Here is a 19,125-nt window from a genome sequence, read left to right as displayed (position 1 = left end):
AGTCTTAGCCCGAACCTAGACAACAAGGTCGCGACGGCAGCCATGGCAGCGACTGGCGGAGGCAGCGTGACTTACGGCCGCCCTGCCCCTCGGTGGGCGGGGAATTCGAAAGCGGGAGCGGGTGCCTGAGGGCGCGGGACCGGCCGCTCGGCGGGATGACCCAGTCGGTGGTCGTTCAGGGTGAGCTGCCCCGGGAGGGTGAGGACCCTGGCGGCGCGGAGCCCAGCGGGGCCGCCTAATGTCTGCCCTCCTTCCTTCCTCTCCCCGATCGCAGTGGGCCAGTGCGGAAACCAGATCGGCTGCTGCTTTTGGGACCTGGCGCTGAGGGAGCACGCCTCGGTCAATCAGGTACCGGCCGCCCCCCTCCCCGGAACCCCCTCTCCTGCCAAAGAGGCTCCTCCAACAGAGGAGCAGGGTTTACTCTGTTGGGCTTGTATCTGACCGATATGCGTTATATGGGATCCTGTCAGTGAAGCACAAACTGCAGAACTAATTGGCATGGAAACGTATATTGGCGTTAGACACCTAATAGACTACACGAAACTGAACACCTTCCCCTAATAATCAGGGTCTCATCTTTTATCAGGATTCTGGTGAAGACCAATCAGATAGTATGTAGGTCTGATGCCCAGATGTAGGTCTGGGTCCTGGGAGAGAGGTCTGGGCCCCAGGTGGAGGTCTGGGTCAGGGGCTGGACAGCTGGGTCATGGAATGGTGGTCTCGACTACTGTGCATGTCTGGACTACGATAAAGGACTGGATACTGGGTTCAGGGTCGGGGACCCGGGATGACTTTCGAGCCCTGGAATGAAGGTCTAGGATTCAGATGTAGGTCTGAGCCCCAGATGTAGCTCTAGGTCTTGGGAGGGTGGTTCAGGCCCTGAGGGAGGTCTTGGCCCAGGGGGAAGGTCTGGCTCGTGGCCTGGATCTCTGTGTTATGGACTAGGGATGTGGACTACAGGTGGAAATCTGGCCCACTGATACAGGATTTTGGTTTGAAGTCTGGGCCCAGGGAATGCCTTCTGGGCCCTGGCATGAAGGTCTGGGACCCTGATATAGGTCTGAGCCCTGGATGTAGGTCTGGGTCCTGGGAGAGAGGTCTGGGGATGGAGGACTGTCTGAGCCCCGGTGGAGGTCTGGGTCAGGGGCTGGATCTCTGGGTCATGGAGTGGTGGTCTGCAGTACTGTGGATGTCGGGGATAGGGTAAAGGACTGGATACTGGGTTGGAGGTACGGGCCCGGGGATGGCTTTTTGGGCTCTGGCATGAGGGTCTGGGACCTGCATGTAGGTCTGAGCCCCGGATGTAGGTCCAGGTACTGGGAGGGCAGTTGGGGCCTCGGCGGGGTGGGTGGGTCCTGGAGGAAGGTTTGGCTTGAGGTCCTGAACTCTGGGTTATGTACTGGTGTTCTGGACTTCAAATGGAGATCTGGCCCCTTGATACAAGCCTGGATTCTGGGTTTGAGTTCTACGCCCTGCGATGGCCTCTAGGCCCTGCCATGAAGATCTGGGACCTGGATGTAGGTATGAGCCCTGGATTTAAGTCTGGGTCCTGGGAGGGCGGTTCAGGCCCTCGAGGGAGATCTGTGCCAAAAAAAAAAAACAATGTAAAAGAGGTAACATGTGTGCCATTATTTATTCCCTGATTTAACCAGTTGGCTTTTAAAATGATCACCTGGAATTCAGAGAAAGCTCTCTTGATTCTAGTGTTCTCGGGGACTTCACCATCCTTCCCTGAACTGAACTCCTAGATCTCAGGACATTTTGTCTTCTATGGATTGGAAGACTGGGTCTAAGCATCCTGTGGTAACTTGCTTTTTCTTCTCATCGTCAGGCTCCAGCTGTTACCGTGTTGTGGGGTTATTAAATGGCAAGGTCTTCCTTTGGGAAAGAGGCAAAACTTAATGAAATGCTGTCAATATGTTCTTTCTTTTTAGAAAGGAATTTATGATGAGGCAATAAGCAGCTTCTTTAGAAACGTGGATACCAGGTAAGATGAGAGGATGCATATCACATAGAGTAATGATTACTCTTCCTGCACAGATTGGAAGAGAGTCCTTCAAAGCTGATAACTGTAAAGAACTTGTCTGGCTTTTTTTGTTTGTTTTTCTTACTAAAAGCATATTTCTCATTATTCTCATAGCATTACTATTCTTGTGTCACTCTTCAGAGCAGGACAGTGGGTTTTTTCTTAAGACTATATTAAGCAACAAAAAGGACCTTTAGTACACCTTTTCTAAACTTGACCTCTAAATCAAGTTGCACTTAAAGGACTGCTAAAAATTGCTCTTTGTGTATCTTGTTAATGCATCCAGTAATGGCTTATCTTTTGAAAGAAAAGTATATTGTTTACATTTCTGGAATGTTATTTGTGGTCAGGAATATGTGCTCTACAAGTAAAATGTGCTGAGAGGGAAAAGGGCAATTGTCAAATTTCTTTGGTTTATTTAATAAAGGATATATTTCTTCATATCATCTTGTATCTGAAAAAGTAATTTGACATTCAAGGTTTATTCATAGCTTTTAATGTTAAATTATTAAGTTCATGCATTTTCAAAACACTTAAAGCCAAACTGTGGTGGGCTTGAGCTGAAAAATATATACTTCATATCCGGTTTTAATCTAGTTCAGTAAAAATTCCAGTTCTAATTTGAATTAATTGTTTGGGTATTTGAGGCAATTATCTCCTTCATGATGAATTCCAGAGTCTGACCCTCAGGCTTGCAAACCCAGAAACCTTGTGGACTTGGGTCCAGTGCTGAATACTACAGACAGATGCACCAAACTAAAAGTGGAAAGTCAATGTGTTAATTGGCAGTAGAAACTATAACTCAAGAAGACTAGTCACTCATTTTCCTTCAGAAGCACATTCTCTTCTGTGGGAAATCTACCTGAAAAGCTAAGTAATAGAAGGTTGTTTAGTGACCATGGCGACCAAGAATAGTTCAGTGTATTGCCCTGATAGCTGGTGTCATTTACCTTCATTATATGGAAATACCTAATCATGAACTAGATTCCCTCTTGTTTGTGAACTAGAACATCCTCTCCCCTAAATCCTATTAAGAGACTCAAATTTGCTGTTGTAATACTTCCTTTCAGATGCTTCTACTAAATTCCAGCTCTCACCCCTTCTATTCTTGGTGGCCAGTCCTTTCATTGAATGTTACATATTTGAGACTCAGCCTGGGAGCTAGTCCCTCTGAATAAGGTGACTTCACATAACTATACTGTCATCTACTGTTTCATAATTAACCTGTGAGCATTCTTATTTCCCCTGTATCGAGTTTGGGATGAAGGGGAGATGGGGCTTGGCATATTGCTGTTTCCATGTACTATCAACATATGTAGAATCGATTCCATAAATTAGTACAAAAAGATCTTTTGAAAACAAGATCACTTCTTTGTGTAGGGTTCTTTATCTATTTAAGGAAATGATCGTACCTTTTTAACAGCATGATAGAAATTTACCTATAGCAGATAGGTAAATTTGAGGCAGACCTTTCCTGTAAAGGGTCAGATGGTAAATATTTTTAAGTTTTGCAGATATAAAGTTCATAAACAAACGGGTGTAGCTGTGTTCCAATAAAACCTTATTTAAGAGAACGAACAGCTGCTCAGAGGATCCTAGTTTATCAACCTTTGACCTATAGCATTTATGCTTAATTCTGCTGTCTTTCATATATTGTGTCTTCTTGTAAACAACATTGACTCGTACACTATGTTTGGTCCTAGATTATTTACTTTGGTAACTATGTTCAACATGAAATTCTAGGAACACCCTTAGGTAGTCAATGGTATATAGTCAATAGTACATTCATTGTTAAGTGTTTAGCTACAACAGGAAACTTCATTAATGGTGGCTTAAGCAATAAAGGTATCCAGTTATCTCAGATAAAAATAAACCAGGAATTTGTATGTTCTAGGTTTGGAGAAGTGCCTTTAACACCAAGATACTGTCTATCGTATCATTATCCTTAGTGTGTTGACTTTTTGTCTTATGTTTGTTACTTCATAACTATGAAATGGCAGCCTCCAATCTAGGAATCACATCATAATCTTGTTCAAGGTAGGAAGGCAGAAGAATTGGCACCAACTGCATCTGGGCCTTTTTATCTCATTAGCCGGAACTGGATTACATGGCCAGCACTAACTACAAAGAAAGCCAGGGAAATAAGTACCTCATTTTTTTTAGTGTAATGGGAGGTAGATTAGGAATGGCGGCTCCTTTGTTATCTTTTGTGTCTGTCTCACCTGGCCTATGAGTAGCTTTATTATATAAATGGAAGTTAACTTTATTACCTGGTAGCACTAATAACCATGGAAGATCTTAAGATTTTTTTTTTATTATTATTTTTTATCTTTCAGAGTGGTTGGTGATGGTGGCAGCATTTCCAAGGGGAAAATTTGTTCTTTAAAAGCACGGGTAAGATATATACACTTGGATTCTTATATCGCATGTATTTCTAATATACTGTGTAATACTATTTTAATTGCCAGTTTACAATAGCATAGTTAATTAACTACATAAATAATTGAATTCACAAATTGTAACTCCACTGGACTCAGTACTCTATAAATATCAAACTTGACTGTCTCCCCTCAATAAAATGGTAGAGCATATAATTTGGTGGTTAAGAGTCAGTATTCTACACCCAGGCTATCCATATTTGAATCTCAGCTCTACCACTTACTACCTCAGTGATCATAGCCAAGTTAGGTAACTTTCCCAGTCCTCAGTTTCCTGGTGTATAAAGAGGTTTGTGAGGATTTAATGGGGTGGTACATATAAGCACTTAGAACAGTGGCATATGTAGTAAGTGCTTAACATGACATAATCACAAGCACTTAAAAACCCCTCTATGACACTGAATCAAAAAGTTAATAGCTTTATAGTGTACTCTAAGGTCATTTCATAATATTTTTTTCAGCTTTGCTTTATTTATTTAACGTTTTCCCTCTTTTTCCTCACTGTGGAAAATATGGGAAGTAAAGCACGAGACAGCAAGGATAGGGGGTATATAATCCGACTGCCACCCTATCTCTGCTATATTTCCTTTGGCTATATATTTTGCTATATTTCTTTCTAGTCTTCTCTGTTTCTTTCCATAGTTAAGTTTATGAGTTTTTTATTCTGGTGTTCTTAGTAATAGAGGTTATCTCCCATGTCAGAAAAGTTTGTGGTAATGAATTAGATTGTGAGTTACTTGGGGAGGGACCCTGTTGTCATCTTTGACATCTACCTAGTGCTTTGGCTTTGCACATAATAGTAAATTTACGGCTTGAATTGACAATTTCGGGCTGCAGTTCACAAAGAGCAGCATGGTTGCTCCTAGTAAACAAATGCATGAATGCACCTTACATTGAAAATTTTCTCTGGTAAGGTTACCTTCTAGATTTCTGAGACCTTGTTCTCAAAAAATTTACAGTCACATAAGCACATGAATAAAAGAATAGTTAGAACATCAGTTGAGCGGATTATTCAAATTTTTTTCCCTCCACTTGGTAATTTGGAGTAGGGTAAGAGTTTAGAATCCATCTTTTATTGGATTTCACCTTTCAAGCAGAGTGAAATTATTTTTAATTCTTATATCAGAGTCTACATAAAGATTCAAATAGAGATCTGATTAAGCTTAAATTAGAAGAACAATGGAACTTTTAGCTCATAAGTTATTTTCACTTACAGAGTGACTAAAGAAAAATATGTTAATTCAATTTTATTTCTCCTTCTCAGGCTGTCTTAATTGACATGGAGGAAGGGGTCGTCAATGAAATTCTGCAGGGACCTTTGAGAGATGTATTTGATAGCAAGCAGCTCATCACTGATATTTCTGGCTCAGGGAATAATTGGTGAGAATATGCTGACCATTTAAATGGAAATATCTTCAGAAAAAAATGAGCAATCTTTTCTTCATTCTAATAGGTCCTGCTGACATGAAATCAAAATAGAACGTGCCATACCTAACTGTAGGCCTTTCCCCCATAATCTTTTCCTTGATAAAGAATGGTATTTCATACTTTTTGGAAATTATTCTTTCTCATCTTTTTAAAGAAAAACATGATTCATGAAAAATTGATTTACTAAATTCCTCGTTGTAAATTGATTCTTGCATAATACTAAATAGTGACAAAAGTTTTCAGTGTTGTTATAAACTCTTCTCTTACCTATAGTATTTTATTCTATCAAGTTCTCCAATAGAATTGATACAGAGATGCAAGCCAGACCAGTGTCCCAGTATTCAAGTTCAGCCTGAGGCTCTGTTTGGCCCTTAACCCTTGAATAGTGTCCCAGTATTCAAGTTCAGCCTGAGGAACTGTTTGGCCCTTAACCCTTTGAGTGCCAACCAATATCCTAGGAACTATGCTAAAATTTCCAAGGCATTTTTGCTGATTTTACAACAGTTTAGGAAAAAAATTATGAATCGCAAGTAAATGAAGTTACATATTCAAAAACTTAAGGAAACCTTTACTACATTTGTTTTCATCTTTGACATCTATTGTTTGCTGATTGTATTATAAAATACTAGTAGAAAAAAAATTTGAACAAAACATGTAATGTAAAAATAGAGGGACACCCTTCTCCAATATCTTCCACAAAATCCTCATCTTCACAGCAAGAATTGACATATTTAGCAATATCATCATCACTAGTAAAAGCAGACTTAGAACTGGACGCCATTTCGAAGCTTTAGGGCTACAAAATCTGAGTAAACTTCATAAAATCGTAGTACCTGTAAAAAATTAGGCAGATAAATGCCAGTGGTCAATTTTAGAACTACAAACATTCGGCATCATAAGTAATCTGCACTTAGGTGCCATCTGTCAATAAAGAGTGAACTACTAGCAGCTAATAGTGACACTGCAGGAGGAGCGCCATAGCGCTCCCTGCACTTTTGGCGAAAGACAGGAGGAGCATGATCATGCTCCCCGGCACTCTAGGGGTTAAAGTACAATGGTTGCTTCCCCTTAAGGGGAAAAAAGCTCTAACAATGATCATTTAATTATTTACATTGAGATTTTTAATAAATTAAGTAGCTCCTCTCTATTTGCAAATCTAATGTTTATTATTTTAAATATGTGCAGTCAGTCCCTCAGGTTCACAATGTGTAGTGATGTATAATTTTACTAAAGCATGAATTTGAATCTGTGTTCTGGGAGAGTCATTTTGGAAGAACCAGTCACTAAGTGAATCCACCTGACTACCTAACTGGCTTTTCTCTAATTGTTGAATAACTTATTCTGTAACTTTTGAGTTATACCTGACTCCCGGTTGCCAGGAAATCATGCTTATTTTTTAGTTCATCATAGTGAACTTGCAAATTTGGGCAGGTAAAAAGGTTTACAGATCCTCATGAATATCAGTTTTTACTGTGTGCCATTTCTTCTAGTAATAACATGATGTGACCAATTTTTTTCTCATATTTTAAATCAAAATAGCTTTAAATTTTTTGTCTTTCCAGTTGACTATATTCTGCTTTTTAATATGTAAAATTCTCTGCAATTGGAGTTTACTTAAAATCTTGTTTTGTTGTAATTGTATCTTAAGCAAAAGTTAAGAGAGGAACACCATAGTTTAGTATCCATTGATAATGAGCTCTCTTATCAGGATATCTGAGGATTTAGAAATATATATTTACTAAATTTTCTACCTACTGTCATTGAGATATCATATTATTTATTGATACAAAACAGGAATAGGAGTTACTTAATATGGTAAAAATACTTTTTCAAGTTTTCTGTAATATTTTCATTTAGATCTGAAATAAAAATCTTGAAATAGTAAATGTAAGGAATGTTTTTTAATCTTTTTTTTTTCCAGGGCTGTGGGGCACAAAGTTTTTGGCAGTCTTTATCAAGAACAGATTTTAGAGAAACTCAGAAAGTCAGCAGAGCACTGTGATTGTTTGCAGTGTTTTTTTATAATACATTCCATGGGAGGAGGTAAAGTTATTCATTCATTTACCTGTAACAATGTGAAAGTGAAACTGGGCAGTCATTTGCAAACATAAGTCTTGTTTTCAGTTCTATGCTTGATAAAGAGAGAACAATTAAGAGAGTGTGTGTTTATGGATGTATATACATAACAACAGGTTTTCATCTTAATATTTATCAAAGTATTACCATTTAAAAAATTAATCCTTTTAAGAGTCAATAGGAAAAAAAGAGTCAATAGAATGGAATCTGAAATTTTTTTCTTCTTCTGCCTTTAGATTCTTTTACTACATTTCCAGTTACATGTTATTATATATGAGCTTTGGGGGAATGCTGACTTTCTCCTAAGAGTTTGCTTGTGCAGTCCCTTATCCTAACTAAAGCTAAGTATTTCTGGCATGTTCACAGGTTTGCTTGCAAGAGAATATCAGAATCCACTCTAGCCGGGTGGCTCACTTGGTTGGAGCATCACCCTAGACTAAAAGGTTGGGGATTTGATTCCTGGTCAGGGCATATACCTAAGTTTCAGGTTAGATCCCCTGTCCGGGCACATGTGGGAGGCAACCAATCAATGATGTTTCTCTCTGTCTCTCTCTGTCTTTCTTTCTCGTTCTCTTTCTCTTTCTCTTTCTCTTTCTCTTTCTCTTTCTCTTTCTCTTTCTCTTTCTCTTTCTCCCTCCTTCCTTTCTTCCTCTCCTTCTGCTCTCTCCAAAATCAAACATATCCTTGGGTGAGGATAAAATATATACATCAGAATCCATCCTTTCTCTAACCACCTTCACACCTTTGTTTTGTTCAATACAAAATAAATAAAAGAAATAATTTTAGCCAACTCCTCTAAATCATTTCTCATGTGGTAATTAATTACCTTGACCTACAATAAGTGGTTTGCATTGCTCTTTTCCCCCTTGCAAGTGAAGTATTTTGCTTTCCTTTTAGGAAATAGAAACAGATCATAATCTGCCAATTTCATACTAGGATTATCCAATTTTAAAAGAAAAATTTGCCGAGTTTTTTTCTCCAATCTGAGATTAAGATTTTATATTCAGCAGGTTAAACATATCTATTTATTCAGTAGGTTAAACATACCTACGCTTTTTAAGTTAAAGTCATTGCTATGAAACCATGCCTATAGAAGACCATCATTAAATTAAGAAACAAATCTTCTTTGTGATTGTATAATTAACATGCAAGTTTGAGTAATTAAAATAAAACACAGTTTGATTTATAGTTCATTATGGTACCTCCAAATCTCAGAAGATTATAATTCACAATTCACTGAAAGTAACAAAAATAATTTAAATAATACTGAAGGTTAAAAATGATGGTCTCCTATCCCACATTCAACCTCTAGTGTCTCTCTTTACAGGTAATTAAGTTTGCCAGTGTCATTCTTCCAGATATTGTCTATGCCTCTTAAAAGTTTGTGTGTGTATTTTTACATAAACAAAATCATGCAATATGTATTATTCTATAATTTTTCTACTTTATATTTTTCTCACCTGTCTTTCAATATCAACTGTCTCAGAGATTCCAATTGTGTAAGTAGGTAGTAATTTTTAAAGTCAGTCCTCCTTAGTGGATGTTAAGTTATTTATGGTGTTTAGTGATTACAAACAATCCCCAGTGAACACCTGGCACATACATCTCTGTTCACGTGTGTCACTATAGCTGTAGGCAATATTCCCAGAAAGAGACCAAAGAACATGTACATTTAAAATTTTGATTCTTTACTAAATACCTTCTTACATTATTGCACCAACCCATATGGTTAGCAACAATTTATAAAAGTTTATTTCCCGATACTATCATCAACACCAAGTATTATGAGACATAAATCTAATATGTTCAAAATTATATTGTTTTAAATTGTATTTCTTTATTTAGAAGATAGGTTGAGCATCTTCATATCTCTTTTCCATTTGATTTATTTTGAGATATTTATATACTTAGCTCATTATTCTTAATTTTTTGGTTGTTGATGTGTGCGACCTCTTTATTAAAGAAATTTAGTCCTCCATCATATGTGTTGAAGATTACTTCTTAAGTTTGCCTTTTTATTAGTTTATGGGTTTTCTTTATCTATGTATATAAGTTTTTATTTCTCATGGGATCAAAACTGTCTTTTCTATAATAGCTTTGGTTTTGTATAATGCTTAGAAAGTCCTTCTCCTTAAAGATTAACCAAAAAAACCTTCCTCACTTCTATCTAGTATTTTTAACATCATCACCTTTTTTGTTTGTTTGTTTTAGAGAGAGGGAGAGAGCAGAAGAGAAGGAGAGAGAGAGAAAGACATCGGTTTGTTGTTCGTCTTATTTATATATTCATTGGTTGGCTGATTCTTGTATGTGCCCTGACCAGGGATTGAACCTGCAACCTTGGCATGATGGGACTATGCTCTAACCAACTGAGCTATTCTGTACTCCACCAAAGATGTTAAGATAGTTTTGCTTTTTGTTTTAAGTTGCCTAATATCAAATGTGGATTGAATGCTGTCTTAGTTGAATTTTTTTTGTCCTTCAATCAGTTCTTTGACATCATATAGGTATAACTTTAATGTGAAAAAGAGTGAAATATAGAAAGCCCTCCCAACCTCACAGTAAGGGCCAGACATTGAATTCAGAACTTTAAGCCTCACTACCCATGTTGTCTTAATCTCCTTATCTGAAATTAGATGAGTTACTATATAATCACAGGAATAAGTTTAAAAGTTCTTAATATATATTTCCACCAAAAAAGAAACACCATAAAATTCCAAGTTCCTTATATTATATTCTGAACCATTTATGCTGTTTGTTATCTTTTTGAAATTTAATCCTCAGGCACAGGATCTGGACTTGGCACATTTCTTTTAAAGGTACTTGAAGATGAATTCCCAGAAGTATACAGATTTGTAACTTCAATTTATCCTTCTGGTGAGGATGATGTCATAACTTCACCTTATAATAGCATCTTGGCAATGAAGGAACTTAATGAGCATGCAGACTGTGTGTTGCCCATTGACAACCAAGTAAGAAATGACATTTTAATTTATGTATATACTAGAGGCCTGGTGCACAAAAATTTGTGCACTTGGGGGCGGGGGGGTCCCTCAGCCCATTTGCAGTCCAGAACCCCTTGGGGATGTCCACCTGTCAACTTAGGCCCACTCCCCAGGGGATCAGGCCTAAGCTTGCAGTCAGACATCCTTCTGGCAGCCAGGGAGCCTTCGGGGGATGTCTGACTAAAGGCTTAGGCCCCCAAGGGAGCTGTGATGAGGAAGCTGGGGTGACAGAGGAGCCACGCTCTCCCGCCCTGCTGCCCCGGGTCGGGTCGCACATGGGACGCCCACCACCCCGGATCGCAGATAGCAGGCCCGGATGGCGGCAGGACAGGCGGGATAGCGCTGTCCCGCCCTGCCTGCAGTATGCAAATTAGCCACCATCTTTGTTGGTGGTTAATTTGCATATCGTGCTGATTAGCCAATGGGAGGCATAGCGAAGGTACGGTCAATTACCATGTTTGTCTATTATTAGATAGGATTGCGCATATAATCATTCCTGTGTTATGCTTAGATGAAACATTCTTTACTTTTCAGCCTTCCCATCTAAGAGAAAAGTTTAATTTGTTTTCTTTCTCTTCTTTCTTTCCTGATAGAATGCTATCTATGTCCACTCTTCCTAATAACTTCTCTCTCAATATTTTTCTCTTAAAAGTCCTTATTTGACATCATTAGCAAAATTGACCTTGTGGTGAATTCTGGAAAGCTGGGTACAGCTGTAAAGCCAAAGAGTCTGGTTACTTCAAGTGCTGGGGCTTTTAAAAAGCAGCAGGAAAAGCCCTTTGATGCAATGAACAACATTGTGGCAAATTTGCTGCTCAACCTAACAAGGTAATCCTATGGGTGGTATACCTAAGGACAGTTTAAAAACTTCAAAACTTTGCTGTGCTTATAATAGCATTTTTTAGTTATTCTAAGTTGTCAAAACTTCTTATGTTTTTACTAGTGCACCAGTAGCTCACTGCCGCCCTCCAGTAGCTCCCCCTACCCCCTCTCCCCTCCACCCCCCTCATAGCTTGCTGCCCTGCCCACTCCTGTAGCTCTCCGCCGCCCACTTGTAGCCAGTAGCTCGCTGCTGCTCTCCTGTAGCTCCCTCTGCCCCCCCATCCCCCCTCATAGCTTGCTGCCCTGCCCCCTCCTGTAGCTCTCCACCACCCACTTGTAGCTCACTGCCCCACCCTCATGCTGATCTGTGATCCAGTCCTTACGTGGGCTTCACAGTATAACGACCATTTGCATATTATATGTTTATTATATAGGATTTTATTTTTTCTAGTGATTTCAAATCTTTGAGTGAAGAACCAGAATTTTAATTTCTATGGCTCCAAACGAGCATTTCCCTAGGTATATTACATGGAATATTAACAGGTGTTAAAATAATAAAAGGTTTTGTGGTAGACACACTGGAGAAACACTTGTTTAGACAAAAGTAAACTTTTTTTTTTTTTTGCTATAGAATGTTTTAATCTTTAAAACCAGCTGATCTATATCTTCTCATTAGCTGATCCAAAATATTTCCTTGACTTTAATCTAAAAGATTGCTTCGGCATGATTATATTCTAAAGTATAAAACTTATTAAGGAGACACCTGAGGAATTTAGTAAAGATTACAGAATAAGTAAATAATTATTAACTAATGTGTTTAACTCAATCTAAAGTCTGTTTTAAGTAAGATATTTTTATATACATATGTAATGAGCAACTGTAATAGTGTGTTAGTTATACCTCAGGTAAGCCCGAAATAAGAGTTGCTATAGACGTTGTGTTATATTTTAGTTATCTTTATACATCATATCCATGATACTGAATTTCTCTAATATAGGGGGAAAAGAGTATATGTTCTCTACTGAATAACAGAGCATTGAGAGGATTTAAGAACATGCCTGCTAAGTAAATCAAGCTACACTTAAAGTATATAACTTTAAAATTAAACTTTTTTCTCATGCTTTAATATAATGTTTTAGCTCTGCGAGGTTTGAAGGATCCCTTAATATGGACCTTAATGAAATCAGCATGAATTTAGTTCCTTTTCCTCAACTGCATTATCTTGTGTCAAGCCTAACACCTCTGTATACACTGGCAGATGTTAACATTCCGCCTCGAAGGTAAGCTGTAGTAACTTTATTCCAACTGAGAACCTGAGTTATCTTTTAAAAAATATTTTTAAAAGAAATGTTTATATTAACTATTTCTTTGTGAAAAATATATAAACAATAGTTGATGGCGGCCATTTTTCCATTTAATGAATGCTTCTTTATTTAGGAATTATTACTTTTTAAAATGTCAATATTAAACTATTTGAAGTTAATTCTAATAACTAAACTTTTAAGCTTATGAAAAATAATAAAATACAAGATTTAAGAGCATTGAAGTTTGACATACTTAAGTTTGAATTCTAATTCTTTCACATACTACTAGCAGCTGTGCCACTACTTTTATTTTAGTTTTTCTCCTCTGTAAAACGGAGAGTTTGAGTACCTACATCATATCCCTGTTGGGTGTATCTATAATAATAAAAGCATAATATGCTCATTAGACCGGACGTCTTTCCAGACAAAGCCAGCGCTGTGAGGGAAGCCCGGGTCCTGGTGCCAGAGAGAGGCCGATGCTGCAGCCAGGGGAAGGAAGGCCTACTCTTGCATGAATTTGGTGCATCGGGCCTCTAGTTAAATAATAAATGTTAGTCCTGTACCCAGTTCATTTTTATCAAATGAAAATAATAAGTACATGAGTGTGTATGTTTTTTTGAAATTTCATGTTTCTTATGTAAATAAAGTATCCAATAATTATAAATACCTGCTTACTAGTTTTTATATTTTGTGACAAAAGATAAATTAAGAAATGAGTTTGACCACCGTTGTTCAGCAATTCTTAACCTTTCCTGGGTTTCCTTGACTCCATAAAAATGCCAGAAAGTACATACACACCAAAATTTTGAATATAATAGTGGAGGATTCATGAGTCCCCCAAATTTCACCATTTCCTAAGGGAGTCCTCTATCCTTCTTGCTATAGGAATATCAGCGTAGGATGTAGGCTCCATTAGAGTAGGAAATTTTTTCTTGGTGTTCACAACTGGATTTCTTGCACTTAGAACCATGCCTTGCCTGGTATTTAGTAAATATCTGTTGAATGAATAGGCAGCATAGTGTGATTCCAGTTGCTTTTCCCAGGCTTTCTGCAGAATCAGCACACATAGCTCTGGCAAGACCTATCAAAGGAACCTTATCATAATTGTATTGAATTAAGTGGGGCCATGTTGAGGACCAACAAGTCTGTATTGTTAGATATAAACTTTGTCAGTCCCCCTCACCTTCCCCTCTTTAACTAAAGGATTAAAGAATGAAGTTAAAAGACTTCATTCATGCCCAGCCAGCGTGGCTCAGTGGTTGAGCATCAACCTATGAACCAGGAGTTCACAGTTTGATTCCTGGTCAGGGCACATGCCTGGATTGTGGGCTCGATTATTAGTGTGGGGTGTGTAGGAGGCAGCTGATCAATGATTCTCTCATCATTGATGTCTCTATCTCCCTCTCCCTCTCTCAATAAAAATATTTAAAAAAAAAAAAAAAGACTTCATTCACTTAAAAGTCTCCCTCTTCAGGAACACTACTACAGAGTTTCATGTTTTATAGGGGAGCCTATTATTGTCTTTGATAGTTTCCTCATGATTATTCCTGATTTATGATAATTTTAAAGAGACAAAGTCATTTTCTCTTAGTATTGAGGCTTTTAATTAGTTTTGATAGTTCTGGTACTATGCAAGTAGATAAGCATCTATATATATAAAAGCAAAATGACCAGAACAACCAGTTGCTATGATGCACACTGCAGGGGCCAACCAGCCTGATAAGGGCCCAAATCGGCCCCTGACCCCAATCAGAGACGGGGCTGGCTGGTCAACCTCCCGCAGCTGATCAGCCCCCATCGGGGCCAGCCAGCCGGACCCCACCCCTGAATGAATTTGTACACCAGACCTCTATTACTGAAATAAGTAATAATGACACAAGCTCCCGAAATCAGCATTTTATAGAGCTCACTAATGATATAGTTAACATTTTGTAGATACCTGAAATCACCAATATATTGTAGAAACTTTTTATTTAGAAAAAAAAGATATTGTCATTTCCTCTCTTCTCGTATTCTGTAAAAGATTGCTTTGAGAAAATTATAGCAGAGATTTAGAATATATTTGCATGTAAAGTTTATTTACCTACGGATGACTGTCTTTTCATTTTATAGTTATACATAGAAGAAAGATGTAATATTTTGTATAAACAATGACTCTTTTTTTTTTTTTTTAAATATATTTTATTGATTTTTTACAGAGAGGAAGGGAGAGAGATAGAGAGCTAGAAACATCGATGAGAGAGAAACATCGATCAGCTGCCTCCTGCACATCCCCCACTGGGGATATGCCCGCAACCCACGTACATGCCCTTGACCGGAATCGAACCTGGGACCTTTCAGTCCGCAGGCCGACGCTCTATCCACTGAGCCAAACCGGTTTTGGCTAAACAATGACTCTTACTGTTCTAGGTTGGATCAAATGTTTTCAGATGCTTTTAGTAAAGATCACCAGCTAATTCAGGCCGACCCCAAACACAGTCTCTACCTCGCCTGTGCCCTCATGGTTAGAGGAAATGTCCAGATTTCAGATCTTCGCAGAAATATTGAAAGGTTTGAGTTTGTATTTTTTCAAGATAATTTGTTATGTGTACTGCTGTGACAGTGTAGCATATTAATTAGGATAGTCTCTCTTCGAACTCTAGCCATTTAAGTAAAGTATGACCTTGAGCAAACTACTTAGCCTCTCTGAGCCTTATTTTTCTCAAATGAAGAAGAAGAAGAAGAATAGTGCAAAGTTGTTATTTTTAAGTACTAAATGATAGGTTTTATTTCCTGAGAGTGTTCGAAAAATTTAACTATTGTTACTGTACTTATTACTACCACTACACTGCTTCTAAGTTAATGTTTTACTATTTATTCTCAGTCTGTTCTTCAGAAAACTGCTCTGTTGAGTTACAAAGTAAAAAAAAAAAAATTATAATACTTTTCTTTATTTTCATCCTCAGATTTCTATTGTTAAGGAATGTGTTTCTAGCTTTATGAATTGCCACACAACTAATCTAATGTCCTCCTACTAAATGTTTCTTAGTTCACTGTCAGACTGGACCACAATACTGCTAATAGTAAAAAATAGATAACTTACATTGTAAACTAACTAGGGGCCCGGTGCACGAAATTCGTGCACTGGGTGTGTGTGTGGGGGGGGGGGAGAGTGTCCCTCAGCCCAGCCTGCCCCCTCTCACATACTGGGAGCCCTCAGGCGTTGACCCCCATCACCCTCCGATCGCCTGATCGGCCCCTTGCCCAGGCCTGACGCCTCCGCCAGAGGTGTCAGGCTTGGACAGGGGACCCCCATCTCCCCCCGATCACTGGCTCTGGCCCCCGCCCAGGCCTGATGCCTCGGCCAGAGGAGTTGACCCTCATCACCCTCCGATCACCAATCACCGGATCGGCCCTTGGACCAGGCCTGAGGCCTCCGGCAGAGGTGTCAGGCCTGGGCAGGGGACCCCCAGCTCCCCGCGGTTGCAGGCTCCGCCCCTGCCCAGGCCTAACGCCTCTGGCCGAGGCATCCGGCCCGGGCAGCAGGGACCTGCAGTGGCAGCGGGGGGCGCCGCGATCGTGGGCTTGGCTTTAGGCCCAGGCAAGGGACCCCTAGCTCCTGGGACTGCCAGCTTCGACCGTGCCCAGCTCCCATCGCTGGCTCCACCTCTACTTCCTGCTATCACTGGCCAGGGCGGCAAAGGCGCCTGATTCTCCGATCATGGCTGGGGGGCAGGGCCGCCTTTGCCCTGCCCCCCAGCTCTTAGCTCCCCCCTGGGTTTCCGATCACTGTCAGTGGCAGGGGGCTTCTTCCTGCTTTCCCTTTCGCCTCCCTGCATTGTGCCTACATATGCAAATTAGCCGCCATCTTGTTGGCAGTTAACTGCCAATCTTAGTTGACAGTTAACTGCCAATCTTAGTTGGCGGTTAATTTGCATATAGCCCTGATTAGCCAATGAAAAAGGTATCGCCGTACGCCGATTACCATTTTTCTCTTTTATTAGTGTAGATGGTACCATCAGTAGCACAGTGATGTTTCCCTAATGTGAGCTGCTGTAACATGACAGACATTTTTAGTACCTTAATTCTTACCTTGAGTCTTTGTATCTCAGATTGAAACCTTCTCTACAGTTTGTCTCCTGGAATCAAGAAGGCTGGAAGACCAGCCTGTGTTCAGTACCTCCTGTGGGCCATTCCCATTCATTATTAGCTTTAGCAAATAACACATGTGTAAAGCCTACCTTCCTGGAACTGAGAGAGAGATTCATGAGGCTCTACAAGAAAAAGGTAATTATCAGCACACTTTTGTAACTATGTGTGTTTATTTTGGCTATTTGTGATGTATTCTTAAGAATTGTACTATTACAAATCAGGGTGAGTCTGTCTCCTATATTCATTGCACTGCTTATAACTGAAGAGCAGAGGCTAACTCAGACCATCTAAATGAGAAATCTCGTGAGTTTATAGTTCTCATTTCTCTTGTAAATCTGAGTGAACTATCATTTTAATACAGAATGTTTACATTATAGGATTATATCACATTTCCTGAAAATAGTCAACATTATTCGTTTTTTTTAAATTATAGGCTCATCTTCATCACTACCTGCAAATTGAAGGGATGGAGGAAAGCTGTTTTACAGAAGCGGTGTCGTCTTTATCAGCTCTCATCCAGGAATACAGCCAACTGGATGCCACAAAAAGCATGCCCATGGAAGACTTACCCAGACTGAGTGTCGCTGTGTAAAACAGAACCCAAAAATGCTTTTCCTTTTCCTGTAATCTTACCTTGCTTTTTCAGAACTTTTGTGATTCAGAGAGCCCAGTTTGTGTTTTTCCTATTAGGGAGTATTTTGTCTGCAAAAGTAGTTCTGTTTAATCACCGTTGATAATACCAGTGTGTGAAATTAGTAAGTCCTAGTACCTTAACTTCAAACATTGTCTTCAGAAAATTCCCTTTTTCTAAAATTGAGAGAATGCAGTTCTTTAGTATTTTACTTTATTTATATTCATAGTTAGGTATTTATACAATAAGAATCATGTCTTAGTTACAAATCTTGTACAGATATATTTTTATATTTATTTATAATTTATGTATTCACATTCTGTTTAAATTCTTCTGATTTTTAAAAAATAAGTACAGGGAGTTGAAGCCACAATATAAATATTTCTGTGTAACAGCCACTAACCTCAGGGAAAGATTTTATGACAACTATTGAGTTTTGGTTTCTTCTTTGGATTGCCTTGTTTTCACTCAAAAGAGTCACAATTTACATTTATTTTAACATGTATTTGTATTAAATTCTTTTTAAATATAATGCTTTTTTATCAAACTAGATGATTTTGAAATAATAAATGTCCATATTTTTTAACAGTGCTTGTTATCATTGTTTTGCTTGTTACTATACAAACATTACAAAACTTGTCTTCTTTCAAACTTTATAGTAAATGGCTATCATAGCCTAGAGAGAGTGTTCCAGTTACTATCATTTCCACTTGTAATCTTTAACATTTATTTATCTTTAATTACAATTTATATTTCAAAGCCATATGTGGATTTATCATTTCAGAAAGTAATGTTGAGGAATAAATTATTTTCAAGTCGAAATAATTTTTTGTGTGTTTTCTCTAGTGTTACATTTTTAAAATTCCTTTCATTTTCAAAGTAAGGATACTGTTCTTGGTCTTTATCTTGGAAATTTTGGTTTTTATAGTATTTGGTATAAAAAACTGGTATTGTCAACAGTAGACAATGAAATTTCATTTTTCTCTTTCCAGAAATCTTAATAAACTGATATTCAGGACAGTGCAGTGGAAATTATAAATTTGTTTACAGTTTAACTTTACTCCTATTTAAGAAAATCTAGAATCTTGCTCACCTTGCTTACCGTCTGAGTGGAACCTAGGCTACATTGTTGAAGTGCAGATAAAGTTTTAAATTTTTAATATGTGTTTTACACATCTTCAACAAAGTATTCCAGATTATTTTATAGAATGAAATATTTTCTTATAAATTGTGTAGTTTTCCCATTGTATATGGAAAATGTAGGTGG

General features: G+C 38.5%; 1 protein-coding gene across 1 annotated transcript; it reads left to right on the top strand.

Moving 5' to 3' along the window:
- Window positions 1-155: 155 nt before the first annotated feature.
- TUBE1 (tubulin epsilon 1) lies at window positions 156-18,400 on the top strand (the record flags this gene model as incomplete). The annotated part of the gene is made up of 12 exons (XM_081094238.1): window positions 156-180; window positions 275-348; window positions 1,935-1,987; window positions 4,363-4,420; window positions 5,729-5,844; window positions 7,814-7,935; window positions 10,750-10,937; window positions 11,623-11,798; window positions 12,932-13,072; window positions 15,506-15,646; window positions 17,188-17,362; window positions 17,661-18,400. 12 exons carry the CDS (start codon window positions 156-158, stop codon window positions 17,817-17,819), a joined length of 1,428 nt encoding a protein of 475 aa, XP_080950364.1. The 3' UTR covers window positions 17,820-18,400.
- Window positions 18,401-19,125: the final 725 nt, after the last annotated feature.

This window comes from Myotis nattereri (genome assembly GCF_964212035.1).
Source record: "Myotis nattereri genome assembly, chromosome: 6".
Lineage (NCBI taxonomy): Eukaryota > Metazoa > Chordata > Mammalia > Chiroptera > Vespertilionidae > Myotis > Myotis nattereri.
The sequence above is the reverse complement of the archived record's forward strand: the minus strand, read 5'-3'. Positions and strand labels throughout refer to the sequence as shown.